This window comes from Dermochelys coriacea, chromosome 14, assembly GCF_009764565.3.
Source record: "Dermochelys coriacea isolate rDerCor1 chromosome 14, rDerCor1.pri.v4, whole genome shotgun sequence".
Classification (NCBI taxonomy): domain Eukaryota; kingdom Metazoa; phylum Chordata; order Testudines; family Dermochelyidae; genus Dermochelys; species Dermochelys coriacea.
Genome location: NC_050081.1, coordinates 37,632,395 through 37,651,765, shown reverse-complemented (window position 1 = coordinate 37,651,765; position 19,371 = coordinate 37,632,395). Strand labels below are relative to the sequence as shown.

At 45.0% G+C, this 19,371-nt stretch overlaps 1 protein-coding gene across 2 annotated transcripts in view; it reads left to right on the top strand.

Annotated features, from left to right (window-relative positions):
* LOC119842539 (E3 ubiquitin-protein ligase TRIM7-like) overlaps positions 1-9,753 on the top strand; it is a 43,294-nt gene extending 33,541 nt beyond the window's left edge. The window contains exons 5-7 of one of the 2 annotated variants that reach the window (XM_043496984.1): positions 2,460-2,575; positions 5,039-5,071; positions 8,477-9,753. In XM_043496984.1, coding sequence (XP_043352919.1) covers positions 2,460-2,575; positions 5,039-5,071; positions 8,477-8,640 — 313 coding nt within the window. In that variant the 3' untranslated portion in view covers positions 8,641-9,753. Of the gene's footprint in view, positions 1-2,459; positions 2,576-5,038; positions 5,796-8,476 lie in introns of those variants that run through there. The other variant, XM_043496985.1, reaches the window with a different exon arrangement.
* Positions 9,754-19,371: the final 9,618 nt, after the last annotated feature.

The following is a 19,371-nucleotide window of genomic DNA, read 5'->3' as shown; positions in this document are numbered from 1 at the left end:
ATCTTCCAAACAGGGGTTGCTTCTCTGACCTAAACCGCTCATGTGTGGCCTGTCTCACTAATCTCCTCTTTCTCAGCTTCCTTCACCCTTTTTGGGGGCTGATGTGGGGTGAACGCCCCATCACAGATGTCTTAACGAGAGTGTCACATGGCATATAAACAGGAGTGACCCAGGTAGACGTTGGTCCACCCTTCTTGCCATGGTGAGGCCTCAGCTGGAATACCGTGCCCTGTTTTGGGCATCGCACTTTCAGAAAAATTGGAGCGAGTTCAGAGGAGAGCAAGAAACATGATCAGAGGTTGAGAATGGATGAGCTGTGAGGAAAGGTAGAAATAAATGGGTGTGTTTAGTCTAGAGAAGAGAAGACTCAGGGAGGGCCTGATAACAGTCTTCAAATATGTTGAGGCTGTTCTACAGAGAGCGGTGATCAGTTGTGCTTCAAGTCCAGCGCGGGTAGAACAAGAAGTCATTGGTTTAATTTGCAACAAGGGAGATTTACATTAGCGTGACAGGGTTCCCGGGGTGCAGCCTGGACTGTGGGACTGCTGAGCCCTCCAAATCCCTGACCTGGGATGCCTCTCACCCTGTGATGCTGATGTCAAGCTACAAGCCTGACAGGCCCTGTGCTGACACAGACACCCACAGGCAGGGACAAGCCCAGCTGTGTTACACGACTCAGCTCCCAGCCATTGATGAAGCAGCAATAGAAGGCGCCAGCCAGTTCCCCCCAGCGCCAGCCCTGCCCCCCAGAACTGCACTGACTCACACTGCTCAAGGCTCCCTGGGCAGTGCAAGTTCATTAAGTTGTTTGCCACTTACTCAGTGTGGAGTGGACACACATTAGCCTTTGTAAGCTGAGAACCCCTGTGCTAGTGGACTGACCATAGTATGTATCCAAAGAACTAAATAAGAACATAAATTATCTTTGAAATGGGTTAGTAGGTTTCACTCCAGGTCCTGATATGATGGGTATCTACATCACCACAATGATTGTCACTAATTATCTCCCTTAAATGGTGTACAGGATATGTCAGCTGATCCTGCTTCCCACACTCACAATACAAGAACAAGGGGACGTTCAATGCAACTGAAAGGCAACTAGTGTAAAGCTGAGAAAGAGAAATACTTTTTTTTACACAATTCATAATTAACCCGTGGAACTCATTGCCACATGGTATTACTGAGTTTCATAAATGCATAAAGTTGAAGGCCAGAAAGGACCGTAAGATCATCACATTTGACCTCCTGTATATCACAGCACAAGCTTCGACTTTCTCATTCCCCTGGGGATGTTCAACCCCTGCTCAGCCCCAGACCCTGCCCCCACTCCACCCCTTCCGCCCAAGGCCCTGCCCTGCCTCTTTCGGCCATGCCCAGCCTCTTCCCACCCTTGCTCCACCCCCTCCCCCCCAGTGTCTCCTGCCCGCTCCTGAACAGCTGATCCCCAGTGGGCGGGAGGCGCTGGGAGGCAGCGGGAGGAGCTGATCGGCAGGGCCTGCTAACAGGCAGGAGGCATTGGGGGGAAGTGGAGGGAAGCTGATCTGTGGGGCTGCTGGTGGGGCTGAGCACCCACGATTTTTTTCCGTGGGTGCTCCAGCCCCGGAGCACGCACAGAGTCGGTGCATATGTATCACAGGTGCTTAAATTTCACCCAGTTATTCCTGTATTCAGCCCAATAACTTGTATTTGACTAAATCCTAACGTGCGTTGACTAAAGCACCATCCAGAAAGCCATTCAGTCTAGATTTAAAGACATCAAGAGACAGTAACGCTTAAAGCTCCCTAGAAGTGGGGGTCAACCAGTGCCCAAACCATGGCCCCACCCCTGCTCTGCCTCTTCCCCTGAGATCCCACCCCCTGCTTGCTCCTCTCCGCCCCCTCCTCCCATCACTTGCCTTTAAGGCAGGTTAAAAGTGAGAGACCATCAAGAGATGGAGAATCCACCACTTCCCTTGGCAGTTTCTTCCAATGGTTAATTCACCCACACTCTTAAAAAGTCTGTCTTGTTTCCCATTTGAATTTTTCTGGCTTCAGCTTCCAGCAATTGGTCCATGTTGTACCTTTGTTTGCTAAACTGAGGAGCCCTTTAGTACCAAGTATTTTTTCCCCATAACGGTATTTATACCCCATACTCAAGTGCCAGGGTGCTCTCAGTGCAAGGCATTTTTACCAGCCCTCAAATCATTTTTGTGGGTCTTCTCTGCACCGTCTCCACTTTTTCAACTTCCATTTTAAACTGGGGACACCAGAACTGGATGCAGTTTTCCAATATCGATCTCACCAAAATGAAGGGGAAGCTTGTAGTGTCAAAGCTGGTATTGGACCTATTCCTGGGGCCATAGAGAATTTAATCTTCCAGGGTCTGCTGAGCTACAACCATTCATTAGAATAAAATACATTTTAGTAAAAAAACAAATATGAATGAACTCCACAAGGAGTAACACTGGGTTGTTCTTCAGATGTGAGAGGAAGAAATTTCAGAACCCAGTGGCCTTTTCTTCAGAACTGAAATGGAGAATCTGGGAATCTTCTCAAAGAAATTCATCTCTGGAGACCATAATGAAGAAATTCAAAGGTAATAAACATCACCTGGGGAATTTTCTCATATATATTACACTGATAATTGAGAGAGCTGAGGAGATCTCTTGGGGAAAATAATTGTGGCTGGAGATAGTCAACTAATCTTTTGGAACCTATGAATTCCCTACTCAGCTCTCAATACAGCACATACACACTGGATTAGGGTCCTAAATTTGTACTCCCTGGGGGTTTTCCTTTCCTAGCAGCTATGAACGTGAACCTTAGCTTGAGCTTCCTGCTGAATTAACTGATTTTGAAGTATGCTTGTTTGGATCTTTTGTCTGCAAGTCCTCCTGTGTCATCAAAGTCCCTCTCTTGCTTTAGAGCAGGGGTGAGGAAACTTTTTTCTATCACAGGCCATTGACCCACAGAAAAAAAGCAATCATGGGCCACTCACCTACGGGGGGACAGAGAGGGTGCATGGAGGCTCGAGACCATGCACAAAACCTGGGGGGTGTTGCAGCACCCTCTGCACTCCTAGTTCCTGCAGCTCTTCACAGAGGCTCGGGGCTTCCCCTGGTCCCGCAGCAGGGTGAGTCGGCACTTGCGGCTCTATCCCTGCGGCGGGGGTGGGAAGTGGTGCTGCAGGACGGATGAAATTTAGCAACAGGCTAGATCTGGACCGCAAGCCATAGGTTCCATACCCCCCACTTTAGATATTCTCTACCTTTTATCCTCCTGAGCTGGAGATAATGAGACCATCAGGTCTGTCAGGAAGGATGAGCCAGGTTTACTAAGTACTAATGAGTACTTGTGGCACCTTAGAGACTAACAAATTTATTAGAGCATAAGCTTTCGTGAGCTACAGCTCACTTCATCGGATGAGTCATAAGGTGTATCTTCCTTCTCTCAGTGGGTCACTTGTCTAGCTGATGGTCCTTAATGGTCTGAGATGTCACCCAGAAGCATAGCACAAGTTTGAAATACAGACAGTATAGAGCCAATACTTATAACTTTAAGTACAAACATGATACATGCATACAGATAGCATAATCATAACCAGCAAATCATAACCTTTTCATAGACACCTTACTTGACCTCCTTTGTAAAAGATTTGGTGCCACTATAGGACCTTGGTTGCAACAATGATCTATAAGGTTACGGTTCATGTCAATAACATCACACAGCCAACTTGGGCTCGCAGAGCTCGGGGAATGGGGCTGTTTAATTGCGGGGTAGATGCTCGGGCTTCGGCAGAAGCCTGGGCTCTGGGACCCTGTGACAGGAGAGGGTCACAGAGCCCAGGCTCCAGCCCCAGTCCAAACCTCGTGAGCCTGAGTCAGCAGCCACGGGCCAGCCATAGGTGTTTAATTGCTATGTTTAATTGTTTAATTAACTGAAACCAACACATAATTCACAGACAGACCAATACACAGAAACTTTCTCACTGATTAGCATTCAATCAACATTATTTCTGCCCCGGTACCATTAGTACTTATTTCAGAGTAGCAGCCGTGTTAGTCTGTATTCGCAAAAAGAAAAGGAGTACTTGTGGCACCTTAGAGACTAACAAATTTATTAGAGCATAAGCTTTCGTGAGCTACAGCTCACTTCATCGGATGCATTCAGTGGAAAATACACCTTTTCCACCGAATGCATCTGATGAAGTGAGCTGTAGCTCACAAAAGTTTATGCTCAAATAAATTTGTTAGTCTCTAAATTTGTTAGTCTCTAAGGTGCCACAAGTACTCCTTTTCTTTTTTGCCATTACTATATGTAAATAATTCCATTTAACCAATTTTAACTCTCATCTATAGTTCTTTCTTTTTACGAATAAACCTTTAGATTTTACATTCTAAAGGATTGGCAACAGCATGATTTGTGAGTAAGATCTGACTTGTATGTTGACCTGGGTCTGGGGCTTGGTCCTTTGGGATCGGGAGAACCTTTTTTACCTTTTACTGCGGTATTGGTTTTCATAACCATTCATCCCCATAAGGAGTGGCACTGGCGGTGATACTGGGAAATGGGAGTGTCTGGAGGAATTGCTTGTATGACTTCTAGTTAACCAGTGGGGTGAGACCGAAGTCCTCTCTGTTTCATTGGTTTGGTGTGCCTTCCCAGCCTTGGGCTGTGACTGCCCTTCTCTAAGCAATTTGTCCTGAACTGATACTCTCAGTGCTGTCTTTCCAGAGGCCGCTTTGTTACACGCTGTCATGGGCCAGCCACAGGTGTTTAATTGCTTAATTAATTGTTTAATTTAATTGCTGTGTAAATCGTCTCTGAGTATGTCATGTAATCTTAGGTAATGTGCTTAGTTTTTAATGTTTGTGGTTATTTTTTAGTGATGTGTGTAATGGTTTGTATTGGTCTGAATTGTACTTAACGTCCTTAACTATAACTTAATAAAGTTTGTTTTCTTTTCATTTGGCTTTTGTGTTAGAACATTAACAATGTGAATATATTCATAAACATGACAACATGACATTTCTTCTTTTTCATCCTTTTCTTCCTCTAGATTCACTGTCATCTAGACAGCGGTTGGACAAAGGTAAATTTCTTGTATAAAAGCAGGAGTGAAAACTTTCATATGAATTATGGTGGCTCATTGGCAGCGCCATATTTCAAGTTTTGTTTCAATTTTGCATTTGACAGGAGCCAAACACCATATTACTGGTGGCTGCCCACATCCTTCCTAAAAACAGAAAAGTAGATTCTTTTCTCTATTATAATTTAGAATTTTTAACTAGTGGTTGGGTTAACCAGATGGGCTGGGGTGCGGGAGACGGGACGAGCAGTGTATCTCCATAGAGATCTAAGAGTTTTAAAATGAGCCTTTTGGAAAATCAGAGAGGAACATCTCACCTCATTTTCAGAACTCTTTATGCACATACATCACATCCCCTGGCCATATGATTATTATTAGCAAATGCACAAGTGGTACAATGAAGAATAGGAAAATTCAACATACAAAAATATACATTTATGTTTTATCTCTCTGCTTTATAAGACAAAAGAAAAAATGTTAAAAATGTCAAAAGGGGTTGGGTAGACATCACATATTCGCAGACATGCCAACTCTTACGAATTGAGCATGAGATGTGCAATTTCTGAGTAAAAAGAAGCCTCACTCATGATCTCGCGATAGAGCTTTCAAATGTCAGCTGTGGCTGAAACATCCCCCACCCCCCCGAAATTTGAGAGTTCTAAAAATGAGGCTTAATTTTACTTAGAAATCCCGTCAGCGGCCCTGGGCGTGGCTGGGGCTCCCACTGTCAGCCTGGGAAGTGGGAGAGAGGACCCCACTGTAGCCCCCAGGCCTAGGGAGGGTGAAGAACCCTAGGAGGAGCAGAGGTGAGGCTGGGAGAGCTTTATTATGGCCTGTGGGCTGTAGGAGGCCTGAAGTGAGCAGGGAGCTGACGGGCTGGGGAGACTGTATTGATGGTGGGTTCTGAGCAGATAGGGTGAGTGCTGGGAGGGCAGTGGGGTAGGGGTGCTGAACTGATGGGGCAGTGATGCTGGGGGTTGGGGGACTGAACTGACGGGGGTCTAGGGGACAGGATTAATTGCTGGGCAGGAGACGGGCAGATGTGGGGGTGAGAGCTCCTGCAGCAGCATCACCTTATCCAGTACATGTGGGAGAGTGACAACACTAATTGTCACTTGCACAAACCCTAGGGAGGGGCCAGGAGAGTTCAAAAATCAAGAGACTGACCTAAAAAAGCACAGCATAATCCATTTAAACAATGTCATGATTTTTGGGCCAATCTCATGAGATTTGATCTCTTGAAGTTGGCAATCCTGTATTAGCCATTGCATAGCCTTGGGGCCGTCAGTGTGGAATCTGGAAAGTCCCCCTGATAGACCAGCACAGGACGAGCAGCCATTCAGTATGTGTGCGGTGTCCTCAACCACAGTGCAACTACAAGAGTCATGGAGCACCAGTGATGTCTCTATAAAAGCAGTTTTTCTATAGCTCAGCTCGCCGATCTTTAGGAGGGAGGGGGCTCTGCAAGGAGACGGGGCTTTAAAGAGTTGCATCATTGGACGGTGGACTTTGGATTCCCTGTAATCTGCTGGGAGCCTTCTATGATTCCAGGGTCTCTAATCACATCTGTGGGGAGAGATGGGTGCAGGTGGGGAAAGATTCCATGGGCCTGATTGTCAGGCCCTTTTATGCTGCTCTGTCATAGCGAAGGGGCCTTAATATACATGGTAACAGTCCCCAGAAAATAGCCCCTGTGCAAGGGAGCCACCCCCGTTCGTGTGAAGTTGGCACAGGGGCTCTACAGCAACTCTGCTCCCAGCCATTATTGTGGGACTGGGTTGGGGGCCAGGGCTGGCCCTGAGAGGGTGCGGGGTCCGGGGTGGAAGTGACAGATTTGTTTCTTCTGGGACCGACCGCACCAGCCAATCACACCGGCCCGCAGGGCCTCCCAAAGTGCAGGGTCCAGAGCGGTCGCCCCCATTCACCCTACCCATGGGACGGCTCTGCTGGGGGCATAGACAGGATGCATCACACTATGGCTGCTCTCTGCTTTGCAGCCCTGAGGTCCCTGTAACTAGGGGCCAGGGAGACTAAAGGAAGGACAAAGCTTAAAACCACCTCCCTCTAACCCCCCTTGTTTTTTCCCCAAGCACAAGGATGGAATAACTGAGACTCAGGCCTTGTCTACACTAAGAAATTAGGTCGAATTTATAGAAGTTGGTTTTGTAGAAAGCGTTTTTATAGTCAATTGTGTGTGTCCCCACACAAATGCTCTAAGTGCATGTAGTCGGAGGAGTGTGTCCACAGTACGGAGGCAACCATCGACTTCCGGAGCGTTGCACTGTGGGTAGCTATCCCACAGTTCCTGCAGTCTCCGCCATCCATTTGGATTCTGGCTGTTGGGGAAAACGATGTGCTGTGTGCTCTCCCCAAGCTCATCCTCCTCATCGTCTTCCCTGTCTGCAAAATCCTTATCCCATCCTTGGAGTCCACGGACGGGGTGGGGTAGTGGTGGCAGCCCCCCCTAGAATTGCATGCAGCTCAGCATAGAAGCGGCATGTCTGGGGCTCTGTCCCGGAGCGTCCGTTTGATTCTTTGGTTTTCTGGTACGCTTGTCTGAGCTCCTGAAGTTTCACGCAGTACTATGTTGCGTCCCTGATGTAGCCTCTGTCCCTCATGGCCTCTGAGATTTTTTTGAAATGTTTCGGCATTTCGTCTTTTGGAACGTAGTTCTGATAGCACGGATTCCTCTCCCCATACAGCGATCAGATCTAGTACCTTCCATTCGGTCCATGCTGGAGCTCTTTTTCGATTCTGGGACTGCCCGATCACCTGTGCTGATGAGCTCTGCATGGTCACCTGTGCTGATGAGCTCGCCTGGCCGAACAGGAAATGAGATTCAAAAGTTCCCGGGCTTTTCCTGTATACCTGGCCAGGGCATCTGAGTTCAGAGTGCTGTCCAGAGCGGTCACAATTGTGCACTGTGGGATAGCTCCCGGAGGCCAATACCTTCGAATTGCGTCCACACTAACCCTAATTCGAAACGGTGATGTCAATTTCAGTGCTAATCCCCTCGTTGGGGAGGAGTACAGAAATCGGTTTTAAGAGCCCTTTATGTCGAAAAAACGGCTTCGTTGTGTGGATGGGTGCAGGGTTAATTCGGATTTAATGCTGCTAAATCCGATATAAACTCATAGTGTAGACGAGGCCTCAGACTCTGGGTTTGGGGGTCTGGCTCAGCTGAGCTGATCCCTTCACTCTGTCACTGAACTGGCTCTGTCAGGGGTGTGAATCCCTCCTGCACATGGCTGAGATCTCAGCGCTGCTCCCCAAGCAGAGCTGTGTAAATCCTGGAGGGGGGAGATTCTCTGATTCACTCCCCAGCTGGGGCAGGTTCTGTCACTGACACAATCGGACCCTGCCCCAGGGCTGAGCTCTGCCCCTCACGCTCTGATTCTCTCTCTGCAGCCAACGTGACTCTGGATCCAGACACGGCCCATCCCCAACTCACCGTATCTGAGGATCGGAAAAGTGTGAGAAGGGGACGCACATGGCAGGATCTGCCCCACAACCCTGAGAGATTTGACACTGAGCTCTGTGTGCTGGGCTGTGAGGGATTCACCTCGGGCTGACATTACTGGGAGGTGGAGGAGGAGGGGAGGGGAGTCTGGGCTGGGCGGGTGGCCAGAGAGTATGTGGGCAGGAAGGGATGGATCAGCTTTACCCCTGAGCGGGGGATCTGGGCTGTGCAGGGCAGTGAGGATCAGTACTGGGCTCTCACGTCCCCTGTGCAGATCATCCCCTTCTCCCCGAGCCAGGCACCCCCCAGGATCCGGGTTTATCTGGACTATGAAGGGGGGCAGGTGACGTTTTTTGATTCTGGTTGCGGAGATCCGATCGTCACTTTCCCGCCGGCCTCTTTCGCCGGGGAGAGAATCCGCCCGTTCTTCTGGGTGGACTCGAGGGAAACTCTTTTTCTTTTCTGATCCGTTCGCTGGCCGACGCTGCCGACTCACACTGTGTCCCTGAGCTTCCCTGTCTGTCCCCACAAAACAGGCTCCTCTAGCCCCCTCCCTTCTGATCTCTATGACCCGGAAGACTCTGTAAATGGACCTGAGAGGGAAATTTGTCTGTTAAAACTTTCTGGAAAGCACTGGTTTGCTGGGTGAGGTGTATTTTGAGACAGAAACAAAAGGTTGGTTTCCATATGAATTTTACCAAAAGTGATTTAAAATGAACAGAGCCCTGAAAGCCCAATCAGTTCTCTTGTGCCCGCTGCCCAATATAGGATGTAAGGGCAAAAACAGATGAGAAATATAGTGTTGATGACAAATATATGAATGATGCTGAATTCCATCATGCACGACATTTCCTGCTAGATCCTCTCTTCCACCCCATTATATCGCCAAGTAAATAATCTAACTGTAAGGGTGGGAATGACTCTGGCAATACCAGGAACATGAAATAAAAATGAACGGATCATATGGAAAACCCCCTTGAGATGGAGTTCAAACTAAAATGTCCAGCATCTGTCACATCCGAGTTGTTTTCATGAGGTGCAAACTGTGTATAAAAATTACCATATGTGTTCTTCATGTAACTCATTTTTCTTTTAGAAATCTCCTTGATTTTGCTATCAGCAATTTATTGTATCTGACTTTCCTCCCAAAGTGGTCTTTCTAAACTGTGGATAAATGCATATTTGGATGGTGTAGGCTCATATTATTAAATTTGCTGACAATAGACTTGTTACTGGTATGACTGTTGCCTGGTATGAATCACCACTGAGAATACCCAATTCAGGACAGGGCAGATACACCCCAAAAACTGGTGGTTTATTCTATATCTAGATTCACCAAAACAGTAACAAAATGAGCTCTTATATCCCCACACTGGTTAACAGGAAGTCAAAGCACAGTCCCCTCTTGGCATTCCAGCTCCTGGCTTGTCCACCCTAACTGGTCTTTTGTGATAAATGATTACTAAAACCAGAAATCACATATAAAGTTCTTCCAATCCCAAAGCCATTGTCCTCAGATCAGTATAGACTTTAGATTTTATCTGAAAATCATGCTGCAGCCAATCCCCTTTGTAACTAAAAATGAAAGAGATACATCTGATGAAGTGGGTTTTAGCCCACAAAAGCTTATGCCCAAATAAATTTGTTAGTCTCTAAGATGCCATAAGGACTCCTCATTGTTTTCGCTGGTATAGACGAACACAGCTACCACTCTGAAACCTAAAAACAAAAGGTTTATTAATAAAAAAGAAAAGAAGAGACTTAGTAAATGATTAAAAGAATCATCTACATTACAATTGATTTAGAGAGTCTGTAGATCAGGATCATAGCAGAGATGGTAGTTCTGCTACTTTGTAATGCGTCTTTCTGGATCATCCCTAAGATTAGATACCAAATGGCAGTTTAGATGTAAAAATGAGGAGTCCTTGTGGCACCTTAGAGACTAACAAATTTAATTGGGCATAAGCTTTCGTGGGCTAGAAACCACTTCATCAGATGCATGGAGTGGAAAATACAGTAGCAGGTATATATACATAGTATATGAAAAGATGGGAGTTGCCTTACCAAGTGGGGGGGGGGTCAGTCTAACGAGACAATTCAATTAACAGTAGAATACCAAGGGAGGAAAAATCACTTTTGTAGTGGTAATGAGGGTGTCCCATTTCAAACAGTTGACAAGAAGGTGTGAGTAACAGTAGGAGGAAATTAGTATGGGGACTCCCCCCCGCCCCTGAGCAGTCAGAGGCATTGCTCAACCCTTCCCTTTAGAGATAGGAGGGGAACCCACAGGAACGCACTCCTTTATTTTGGGACTTTGCTGATTTTGTACAACCAATTGTGAGTGGTTTGCAGCAGAAGGAAAGAGGAGTGGTGCATTAAAGGGACATTTGTCTGTCAGACTGTCACACTGCAAGGTGGGAAACTGAGGCAAAGGACACTGCCCAACAGACTGTGAGGTGGGTGTTGACTTATGATTTGCAAACTTTTGAATCATTGTTGCGGTGTCTTCCCAAATTAATGCTGAACTCCCTCTTCTTTTTAATGAAAGTTTTTTTTTTGTTAAACATAGACTCAGTGCTTGAGAGTGGGGAAGTATTGACAGGGGTGGTGTTTAGTTTTCCCAGATTACTATGTGGGGGTACAAGCCGTTTTTGTTTTTTAATGTGAAGAGGAAGCCCTAGATATTGATTCCAGCCCTTGTCGCTGCTGACACCACCTGGCAGAAGAGTTACATTACAGGTGGCTGAAAAACTTCAGCAGAACCATGTTCCGTCAGAGAAAGCACTTTTGCAGAAGTTGAAACACTACACAAAATAGTGTCGAACAGCAGACATTTCATTATGGGGGAAAACCAGGGAGAAAGCTTTCCAACAATGTCAAATCATTCTCTTTTGACATTTTTCTGAATGAAAAGTTTCAATGTTTCATTTTTTGCAAAGGACTTTTTGTTTTGATTTTTTCTTCATTGTGTATTATATAATATAAAATAAAAAGGCAAAATCGAAATGAAGTCATTTCAAAATAAAACATCGAAACCTTTCATTTTGAGAATGTCAAAATTGGATGTTTTGACATTGAAAGATTCTTCTCCCCTACAGGATATGCTTCTCCCCTATCATACTACAGGATAGTATGTGGGCTAATGATTCAAATTGGCTGTAATCAAAAATGAGATGGGGGAAGAAAAAAGAGAACCCCATCCTGGGGGAATTTTATAACAATATTCAATAATTAGTGTTTATCTACAGAGAGACACTCAGGAATAATTGATCCAAACAATGTGAATTTAAAGCAGATTAGTTAAACCGCATTAAACGGCTGGGTGGATGCTCTTACTCAAAATTAAAGTGGCTTTACTTTACTTTGGAAGTGAATTATACAAACTGAATTAAGGTTATTTTAATTCTAAATAAGAGCATCTACACAGGGATTTAATAAGGTTTACTTAATCCACTCTGAAAATTAATTCGGATTAACTTTCCAGAGTGTCCCTGTGTAGACAAGACTTTAGAGGCAAATAGGACAAGATCCAGAGTGGCTTTAGATCAATATTTCATAATTAGAGAGGAAATCTGAGCAGATTTTATATCAGTAAGGTTATATCACTAAAATGTGACAGAGAAACTGAGTAAAACCCAGGGATTTTAGATCAATATGTTTCAATAAGTCTTGATCTTGAATACATTTATGCATATAAGTAACTTTACACACATGTTTCAGAGGGGAAGCCATGTTAGTCTGTTTCAGCAAAAATAATGAGGAGTCCTGGGGCACCTTAAATACTAACAAATTTATTTGGGCATAAGCTTCCATGGGCTGGAGCCCACTTCGTCAGATGCATGAAGTCGAAACTTCAGTGAGTAGATGTATATACACATGCAAAGATGGGTGTGTTACATTACTATGAAGAGGACCACATGAGTAATTTGACCTCAATATGGCTAAAATAAATAGCAAGCATGGGCCTCAGAATTTAGCCTAATAGAAGAATTTCAGCAAAGACTATTTAATTTCTCCATTTTTGATCTCTTTTAGGTGTATAAACTGGAACCTGTCCCCACTGCAGTTGCTGACATCCGGCTCTGAAAATGCACCAGGCTGGAAAGGTGAGTACAGCTACTTACCAGCATCAAGGGGTGTTGGTCTGTAGGCAGTAAATGTACACACAGCTGCACTCCACACAGCAGCTGGGAAAGTGATTCCCAACTTGGCTAGACACACATAAGCTAGTTCTGCTTGAGCTAGTGCACTAAAAATAGCAGTGTGGCCACTATAGCTCAAACTAGCAAATAGCCACCCAAGTAACAAGGCACCGATGCTGCCACAGCCACGCTGCTATTATCAGTGTGCTAGCTCGAGCAGAATGGTATATACTTGTACCGGAGTTGGGAAATACTCTCAGCTGCTGTAGAGATGTATCCTCAAACATATACCATATGGTGCCTTTTCCACACCCTCCACCAATCTCTTTCTGGGTATATATACAGTGCAAAAAAAAATGCATTCCTAATTTAGGTTAGCTAACCCATGTTAGCTAACTCAGACTAAAATAGCAGTCAAGACAGGGCAACTCAGCTTTTTAACTCGTTAGCAGCTCGAGTTCAACCACAGGCTCTCCTATAGACTGTAACTCAAACTGCTAATCTCTCTACTGCACAAACTCACACACTTGCATGCATACCTAGATATGGACCCTTCACTGGTATGGACAGAGCGCCAGCAGCAACCAGCTTTAAAATCAAGTCATCTCATCTTCCTTCAGAAAACCCTGGGTCTTGAAAGAGCCAGAATTCGTCTCTCCTCTGCTAGTTCCATTTTACCATCTACCTCTTCCATTGCAACTTAATCAGGTACCCTGCTAGTTAGCCCTAAATACCTGTTCCCTGATTGTCCACCCCAACACTTCTATTTCTTAGGATTCTGCCTTGGAGTGCTATATCCGATGGGGAATGCAGGTACAAGAGATAGGGGAGTTTCTGAAAATGAGGAGATGGAGTCAGTCAGGGCTGACTCCAGACAAGAGTCCCACTTGCTCAAAACCCACCCTGATCCCCAGACTAGTGCTCTTTATCTATTCAACTTCCCAAGCCCTTAGAAGAAGCCGGTGTCCTGAGGTTTAGCAGGTTTTCCATTCACCCTTCAGATGGGAGATTTCTGATAGTTTGTGAATGTTAGTATGGACATATAGTGACCGCTGGTAGTAGAAGGTATCTATCTTTTATTAGCATAAGTAAAACATTGGTTGATGCTGATGCTTTAGCATCAGTTGTGGAAAGAAATTCTTGGCCAGTACATTTGAAATTGATCCAAAGAAACTCTCTTTCCACAAACATACAGTAGATTAAGTCTCTGTTGCAGCAGGTTACTAATATTATTATTTAATATTCATATTAATATAGTGACCAGGTATCTCTGACAGGATTGAACCCCATTGTGGTAGGTGCTGTGTAAACATATATAAAGACATTCTCCCAGCCCTTAAGAGCTTCTAGTCTAAGACGACAAGTGACATAGGAAATGCAGGTGAGCATATGCAATCAAACATATACAATCATTATATACATAGATACCTGTTAAGACATAAATAAAATTATTATCATAAACAGACAAAGTGCCAGTGCACCTCATATGCCCATCAAATGATCTTTAATTAGTTGATTTCTTAAAGGCATGATAGCAGAGATGGATTTTGAGGGGATATCTGAAGGAGCCTGCATTCATCTATTTGTTCAGGGAAGGTGTTCCACACATAAGGGAAAACAGGGAATGTCAAGATGCTTGCGTGAGAAGCTAATCAATAGGTAGTTGTGAAGCACCAGCAATCTTGGTGTCTGTGTAATCCGTTATATAATTAATAACATCTGTAGCTAGGCGCAAGCTAGGATAATCAATTCCACCACTTCAGGACATAAGGTGATTGTTGCAGACATGAAGAAGAAAATGCTATTTGATATTTCCCACCAGTATGCTAGGAATCCCTTCTCCTATACACCACATATGGAAATTTGCCTAGGTGCATTATAGATATTTTCCTTCTTCTGGAGATGCTGGTGTTGCCAACTCTCAGAATCTGGACATCGGAATAGATGTTTCAATGGTCATTAGCTATGCAGGTTCAGCCAGGAGTGAAACTCTATTTAAAGTTGCTTGATGCTCTGATCAGTAACCATTCTTTGATGCACACTGGACTCAATCGCTGCTTGGCATATTTACAGACTGGTGGAGAGCAGAACAATGATCAGATACATGTAGCCACCTAACATACAATGTGTGTTTGGACACTTCCCACTGTGATCTGTGTCAGGGCCTGTGCGAGAGATGGCAGAGTGCCCCGATATTCACACTTCTCACCAGATTAACCAATATCATTCCCCTTTGGGGGAATTCTCTCCTCTTAATTCCCTGCCTCCCTTCATGGCCTTGCAGAGGGGTAAACCCTTCTAGCAGAAGAGAGCTGTCAGTCAAAGGAGGGTGGAGTTTCCTCCCTTACCCGAAGATGATGAGTGGCGCCCCCAGGTCTCTGCAGTCCAGATGCTCTGAACCTGGACTTGAATTCATATCTCTCCCATGGTAACATAAGCATGGGTCAAGCCATAATCTAAACAAAATAGAAATGCTAAACTCATCCAAAATAACTAGGTTTCTGATTCAATGGGGTCTATTAAACAATGTGCATACAGTTGCAATGGAGGGCAGTAATGGACCGGGGTTCAGTGATGCTGAGAGGGCTTGGATATAGGTGGTGGGAGTAGGCAGTACTGGATAAATCCAGATTCCTTGTTTCAAAAACCCAGGGCCCTGATGCATAAAACTGATTTAATGTGCCTCCCAGGCAAGAAGTCTTGATTGCAATACTCCTATGGCACCTGCACACCTCACGTCCTCTTTGGATCCCTTCTAAGATGTCTCACTAAGGACTGGCAAACCAGAGACTACACAACAGCAACAGCAATCACTTACCTCTCTGACTAACCTCTCTAAAAGAAAGAAAGCCAGGAAAGCTACTCCTAGCTGGGTGGAACTGGACATCATGCAGTTTCCCTTCCCCTTTGCTCTTCCTCCAGAGAAATCTGGTGGTCCAACCACAAAAAAAGAGGGAGAGAGAAGTTTCTTTGAGTCATTTCACTCTATCTTCAAATTACCCACCTCTTGGTCCTTGAGTGTATCTCACACGGAATCAGAACTCAAAGAAAGGCCATGTAGGGAGAGAAAGAGGAAGTACTGCTGAGTGTAGGGTACATAACTCCCAGTGTGTCCCTGGCTGTCATTGGGCACATTGAGTTGTCGTTGCCATCATTATGGACCCCAGGAGATGCAAAGAACAACCCACAAATATTGAGGAGCAGAAGAGAAAGCAGGACTGGGAAAGAGTAGTGAGACTAAGAGTAGCATCTTTAATAATTCCTTAGATAGCCCTCTTTTTATCTTAACCAAGTAAACTTGTGGATTTAGCTCAAAATCCAAGTCATCTTCCTCTGCCCGGCCCCCTTCTCCAATATTTACCTTCCACCACTGTCAGGTTCACTGTTGCATCTGCTGACACATCTAAGCTTCGCACTGTTACCAGGTATGTCCCAGCATCCTCAGGCTGCACACCCAGGAGCACCAGGGAAGCATTGTGGAAGCAGAGAGTTGCCCGCTGATGATAAAAATCTGCCCGTTCCATGCTGTGCTGGCAGGTGCGCTCCTGGGACTCAAGGGAGCTAGTGCAGCTGTCCACCATATAGACGAGGAGGGGACGATTCCCTGTCATGAAATCCCACTTGACATGGTAGAACTCCCACGTCGAGTTTGTGAATTGGAGGGAGATGGGCAGGACAGCAGCCTGGCCTGGGGAAATGCAGACTGGGTTCTGCAGTGCAAATACAGACAGCGCCGCTGTGGTGCCTGCATGGGAAAGAGAACAGGGAGGTTCAAAGGGAACATCAGCATCTTCTAGAAGATGACAGATTGATCTCCCCTAAAAACGAGGGCCAGCTGAAACAAGCACAACCCCCCCTGCAAAGCCATCCAGTTGGCTTCATGCTCTGATGGCTCCAGCAGCCACACACTGAGTCTGTGTCAACCAGCCATTCCTATGCATAGTGGCAGCTAATGAAATGTCATTGATAAAACCATCGCTTTACTGACCCCAATTGCACTTTAATTCCCCATTGCCAGAAAGACTTTTGTGTGGCTATTATTTGGCTGGAGATATGTCTTTGTGCAGTAGCATGTATCATTTTAGACACTGAAAATGCTCAAACTGTGGATTATGAGGAAGGCTCTTTGTATTGATCAGACATCTACTAGCTGGAGGCTGATATAAACGATGAGCCTCTAAGCTAGAGTCAGGGGACAGCTCCCTGGTAGACTCTCCCAAATCTGAGAGCAAGATAGTTTTGGCTTCTTGCAGCAGCACTATTGCTGTGATCAGTGGGTCTCTTCAGTCTTTGTCTTGTTCATTTAATACTCTGGCTCCTAGGTATCTAGTCAAATTTCCAACCCCTCCCTCTATGTGAATGAATGCATGGATGGTGTGACAAAATAGCCAGTGTTGGTATTGTGGGTCCCACGCTTTTCTTGGCAGGGTCTAGGACATCGCCCCTTGCCCCTGCTCTTGGGGCACCAAGGGCCCTGCTAGTGACCCAGGAAAGTGGTAGAGAAGGGAAACAGAGAAGGGGTCTGGGTTTGCGCCCCAGTCCCTCTCAACCCCTGCAGGTTTCTTACTCTCTTCCCCCCTGGGTAGGGTTATCTTCAGTCCTTGATGCTGGGGATAGGGTCTCCCTTCCTCCAATTCTCTGGTCTCTCAAATCTCAGCAGCCCACCTCCAAACTCCAGTCCTCTCTCCTCCCTCACTCCACACTGTCTGTCTGATGGGGTGTGTGTGTGTGTGTATTGGGTTCCCTGCAGGGCTTTAATTGTCTACAGGTGCTTCAGTTGGCCTACAGGGAACCACACCTTAATTAGCCTACTGTCTCATATTAGGTTCCTGACAGGGCCTTAATTGGCTACAGGTGCTTCAATTATCCTGTAATAGCATTCCATAGTCTATAGGGAATCACGCCTTAATTAGCCAATGTACATTGGCCAAACCAGATAGTTTCTACACAAAAGAATAAATGGACACAAATCTGACATCAGGAATTTTAACATTCAAAAACCAGTAGGAGAACACTTCAATTTCCCTGGTCACTCAATAACAGACCTAAAAGTGGCAATTCCTCAATAAAAAAACTTCAAAAACAGACTCCAACGTGAAACTGCAGAACTGAAATTAATTTGCAAACTGGACACCATCAAATTAGGCATGAATAAAGACTGGGAGTGGATGGATCATTACAAAAACTAATTTCCCCCTACTGTTACTCACACCTTCTTGTCAACTGTTGGAAATGGGCCACCCTCATTACCACTACAAAAGTGATTTTTCCTCCCTTGGTATTCTACTGTTAATTGAATTGTCTCATTAGACTGACCCCCTACTTGGTAAAACAACTCCTATCTTTTCATGTGCTGTGTATTTATACCTGCTACTGTATTTTCCACTCCATGCATTTGATGAAGTGGGTTCTAGCCCACAAAAGCTTAGGCCCAAATAAATGTGTTCGTCTCTAAGGTGCCACAAGGACTCCTCGTTGGTTTTTTTAATGTAGAGAAAGGGAAACCAGAGAGAAAAAGGATGCAGAAGGAGTGAAGGAAAAGGACACTAGACCATTCAAGAAATGATACATGGTACTCTATTATAGGAAAGAAAAGAGAGAAAAAGAGGAATGAAGCCCAGAAGAAAAGATGGTTAAACAAAGGCGAGACAGTAAATTACACTTTATAAAATTTATTAAATAGAATGTTGACTAACAATTTGTTGCATTTGAATATAGTGCACGTCTTCAGTACCCCTTTCAATTGCATTGGGGGGGTGGGTCTAATATTTCTCACCCTGGCTACTGGGCTTAGCCCTTGGGCAATTTTTTCAAGCCCCAGCAGTAAGGTGATCAGGGTGTTAACCAGTCACTGGAAGAAATCAGACAGGATACACCCTCCCTATATACAGCTTTTGGCCAGATGCAGCAAGGGGGATTTCTTCAAATGCTGGACACTACCAGACATAGGGATATGGGATTAGATGGAGTCTGATATGCCAGTTCCTAGATAAATGGTGCAATAGAATTTAACTAATATTTATTTACATTAATAATAAATCCTTCCCCATTTTCACTGCTGCTGTGTAATCATACTCTTCTGTGTTGCTACTTGTCCTGCCTCCCATCCCTCCACTGGCTTCACTCCAGGAGCGTTGTAGCTTCCTACGCAACATTACTCACCTATAAGTGCCCAGAGAAGTAAGATTCTAGTCATTGCAACAGGAATACAGCTAGGAACTCTGCCTCCTGGCTTTCAAGGAGAAAGATTAATCTCTGTCCCCTCCCTTCCTTAATTCTGAGCCTTTCAATTTAGAAAATCTCTGGGGGTATTTTAAAAGCCCTAAAAGCAGAAATAGGTGGTTGCTGACATCAGTGTCCTTTACTTGCTGACTTGAAACAAAAAGCAAAAATAGTTTCTTCTCTTGTGTCTTCAGGGAACTTGATATGGTACTTTCCAATCTCTCATTAAGAGTCGAAGTTTGGAATTTGCCTTCATCATGCCTCACCCTGTCAGCAATGTGAATTTCTCTTTTTCTTTAAAAGAAAAGGAGTACTTATGGCACCTTAGAGACTAACAAATTTATTAGAGCATAAGCTTTCGTGAGCTACAGCTCACTTCATTGGATGCAATGCTCTAATAAATTTGTTAGTCTCTAAGGTGCCACAAGTACTCCTTTTCTTTTTGCGAATACAGACTAACACGGCTGCTACTCTGAAAC